General features: G+C 41.8%; 1 protein-coding gene across 1 annotated transcript in view; it reads right to left on the bottom strand.

Moving 5' to 3' along the window:
• The window catches only part of lars2 (leucyl-tRNA synthetase 2, mitochondrial), a 37,026-nt gene that overhangs the window by 15,027 nt on the left and 17,777 nt on the right, over nt 1-4,222 (bottom strand). Inside the window, exons 8-9 of the mRNA XM_046045369.1 lie at nt 1,893-2,000; nt 296-455 (exon numbers count right to left, since the gene is read on the bottom strand). Coding sequence (XP_045901325.1) covers nt 296-455; nt 1,893-2,000 — 268 coding nt within the window. The remainder of the gene's footprint in view (nt 1-295; nt 456-1,892; nt 2,001-4,222) is intronic.

Below are 4,222 nucleotides of genomic sequence, written 5' to 3'. Positions count from 1 at the left end.
AAAAGCAGACATGGGAATCTCAATCAACATGCACTGTAGACACGACATCCACACCTTCATGCCAAACATGAATCCATACTGGTGACATGGAATATATGTAGACAAATATAGTACAAATCTTTACATACATGTCAAAAAACATGTACTGTACATTGATTTTTTTCCTCATCAATAAAGACCACACATACAAAACAAGCAGATGTAGCGGAGTGATAGTAAAAGTTTCTTTCCACCACAGCAAAGACAGCAAACGGCCCAAACACAGATGGGGTCAGTGTACAATGGAGATACTCACCTCTTCCCGGCTGAAAGGCTTTCTCCAGGACAGAGCGGACTGAGCTGCTACCATGCAGCAGTCTGTGGGAGGGAAGGATGGCCAGGTAAGCCGCTCCGAACACCGTCTCTGGGGAAGAACTGTAGGCTGACAGGGTGTCCCCCGTGTCCTCCCCGTTCACCTGGTAGACAAGAGAAGAAGCATGTGAGAACCTCTCAGTAGCCATGTCATCAGCAGTACTGGAGATCAAGTAATGAGGAGGACATGCGGGCTCCTCAGGCTGCCGCACAAACTGGTTTATTTTAAAATATGTCTGCCAAGTACGTTTAGTCATTTTAGGATATTGTATTGCATTTTAGTGCTGAAACAATCCAATCATCAATTAGTTAGTGGACAAAAAGTAAAACAATGATGCAGGCTCCAAAGCCTCAACACCTAAACCCAGAAGGATCGACACCACAAACCCTCCCCATGGGCTGGCACACGGTTACATGAACCTACACTCATGACTTATCCAGCAAGTGCTAGCCATAGCCAGCTAATTCGTGGGAGCTTCCCATAGTGAGATGATACTGAGCGAGGTTTGAAAAACAACATAAAATATTTTCCAAGTACACAGTCATAAATTCTAAGGCCATTTTTTCCCCTACTGAATATTTCTTGTTTTTAGCCACACTGGTAGCTTACTAACGACTTTTAGCAGCAAACTTAATGACGTTGGTGATCCCCTCTCTTTTCCTCTAGCGTTTACATCAAATGTGGGTTCCAGTACCTTGTGAAGAGCTTTTGTCATAATAAAAAATGAAAAAATTTAATAAATTATTAACAAAGAGGTGCAAGTTCAATACAAAGAATCGTGATGTATGCAGATGTATGCAGCACGTGCTGAATGTAGCTCTTTGATACATATTAAAGCTACAGTGTCTTTAATCCTATAATTATTTATTGATGACACACTCCTTCTAGGGGGTTCTAGGGTAATTAGTATGTCATGTTGTGGAAGACATACTCATGCATATATTCGGTCGCCTGGGGCAATAATTCAGGATAGAGTTCCTGTGAGGATGTATGATGATGTAATATAAGACAAGCATTCATTCAATGAACTTAATGACCCTGGTTTTAACTTTAACCAATGATCCATGTATACGAAGAAAGAAAGACAAAATCACTCACACCCTTTAAACCTCTTTCCTCTAGAAGTATGAAGAGTTTTTAATTTAAGGGACTGACTTGAGCAACATTTTTTTCTGCTTCTTTGGTTTAATAAGGGTACTTATAGGACTTTCACTGTAAATATGGCTCTCAGAAAATTCAATAGAAATCTGTTTGGGTAAATTGCCACTTGCAGATGGATGCACCTGCTGGATGCGAACAACAAAGTGAGGGGTTTTATGTTTTGGTACATGATTTTTAATAGAAATACATACATAAACAGGGGCCTCTAAGAATCCAAAATAAAGCAAGCAATCAGTTCTTGGGGAGAAGGAGATGAAAAACAGAGAAGGGCAGGGGGAGCAACAGGGAAACATTTGGTGGGAAAGCGTTGAGGGATTGAAAGAGGGAATGATGAATGAATGAATAAAAAGTGCACATGGGGAAAGGAGCTGAGATTCACCTTGAGTTTGAAATCGAAATAGCAGCCGGTGCACTCTCCAATCCAGTTTGCCTGCATGGCTTTGACCCCGTACCACTCTGGAAGGTCTGCCAGGGCATCCAGGAGTGGCTGGAGGAGGGAGACAGAAACAAAGACAAGTTTCCTACTTTGTATAAGTTTGGAAAGAGCTAATTTTCCACTTCATTGTTGAAAATAGATATTTTTTGTAAAGGTGCAGCCGCTTCCTCATAAGTAGGTGGCTGTCTAGGATAATGCAATTGACTCCAACTCAGCGTGGCCTCTTTCAAAGCCAAGCCAATTTATTTTGACAAAGAAGCAGAGCCGACCAGGTCACATTATGCAGACAAAGAGGGATTTTCAAAAATCCTGACCTCCACTCACCCTTCTTTCCCTGATATCACAAAGCAATCGCCTATAAAGTGCACACTACTTTCCCCCCCTCTCTCTCTCTCTCACACACACACACACACACACACACACCACAACAGTTATTTTGCATGACTAAAGGAAGCTATGCATATCAACGAGACTCAGGCCAAAAAGCCACAGCTGGGCCAAGGCCAGAGATGTTTTAACTCTCCATTTCCTTTTCAGTCTGTCACAATTTATTACCCACAATCGCCATCACTGTGCTGCACAGCATGCTGTACCTCATCCCAGCGATATCAATACAAACATAAACTGTGGCTATAGTCATCACTAGCATCACTGCAGAGTGTGTCAGTTATGGATTTGCTCCAGAGTGGGAGAAAAGAGACGTAAATCCCGGTGAATCTGTGTCAGCGAGACAGAGGAACTCTTGGAGGAGACGCAGCAAAACAAAAGATGTCACCAGTGATAAAAGCAATGAAGGGCAACTGATGACAGCTTTAAAGAGAGAAGGCAGTAAATGCTTTCACTTACCTGCACTTACCTCCAAGGACAGGAGTCCCCATGGCAACTAAGAAAAGCTTGAGAGACAAGGCATGGTATAGCAATAACCAAGGACTGTGTGTGTGTGAGAGAATGACATATCAAGTACACTTCTGACAAAAATATTACACAATGTAGCAGTACAAAACCATGCCTTTTCCAAGCTGGTTCAGGGATTTAAAGGTTCAGTATGTACGTTTTAGTAACATCTATTGGTGAGGCTTGCAATTGGCAACCAGTGGCTCACGGTGCATTCACGTGGATGGTCCCATTTTCCGAGTTGTGAAGTTGTTCTTCTGACTTAAGCGTGTGTTCGTGTGCTATTTAGAGGTGGTGTTCTCATTTTCAGGTTCAAAATCTTATTTAGTGCTTGTATCAGAACAGGTTTACAAGGTTTAATTTTCAAAAACCACCTTTTTTTTTTTCTCCATACTGCACATTGCTGCAGCTCCTCTTTTCACCCTGGGTTGAAGGCTTCATTTTAGCTATGGAGTGATACATCTTGTCTCTACATGATCTTTGTTGGGAGTTGAGCATGCACAGTTCCTAGTTAAGGACTACTAGCCAATCAGAAGCAGAGACGGGTGGGTCAGTGAGAGGCGGGTAAATACGGCTTTGTTTTAGCTGTATATGTTGCTGACCAGCTTGACAACATAGACTGGAGAAAGAGTTTCAGAGTGGTGAGTTATTAATCTGTAACAAAAGTATCTTTCATCCATAAAGTTTTAACTAAGCTCTGTCTCTACATCACAGTAACAACTTTATGTTCATTGACTGCCTGGAGGGTAGCTAGTGTTTGAAAGGGAGAGGAGGTGTATGCTGCAGCTCTGTGTTTTTCCACCGGTATTTTGAGGGCTTGTTGGAGTAGCCACTTGGCAAGCGTTTTCAGGCAGTTCAGAGCAGTGTTTTCTGTGGAGGATGGTAACTGACTTTGGGGTGGACTTTGGGCTTTTTCACTTTACACACAAAAAAAGGGTATATAACTCAATAAAGGAGAGGGGAAAAGCCAAAAAGCATAATACCACCTCTTTAAGTCAGAATGTGGAATCAACATGGACGCTACTACAAACATGTGTTGGATTAGCATTAATCAGAGCATGTAAACAACACACATCTAGTTCACTCTACACGGACAGCAAACCGTTATAACCATATTACCAATGACACATTTACAAAATATGTATATGCAATATGTGACTTTTCACAAATCAAAGTTCTGTATACTTCTTTATGTCCCATGTACACTTTATTTCTCTTTTTGCAATAAAGATTTAAGAAGGAAAAAAAACACCACATGAATGCACCATCAATCACCGCTCACCCCTCCCTTTCCAAGCGTGCAGGAGAAGCTACGTTGGCCGATACGCTCTGTCAGCCCTTGTCCTAAATAATACGTGTGGGCCATCCATCTTTTCTTA

This window comes from Micropterus dolomieu, linkage group LG03, assembly GCF_021292245.1.
Source record: "Micropterus dolomieu isolate WLL.071019.BEF.003 ecotype Adirondacks linkage group LG03, ASM2129224v1, whole genome shotgun sequence".
Classification (NCBI taxonomy): Eukaryota; Metazoa; Chordata; class Actinopteri; order Centrarchiformes; family Centrarchidae; genus Micropterus; species Micropterus dolomieu.
This window is presented reverse-complemented; position numbering and strand designations above follow the sequence as displayed.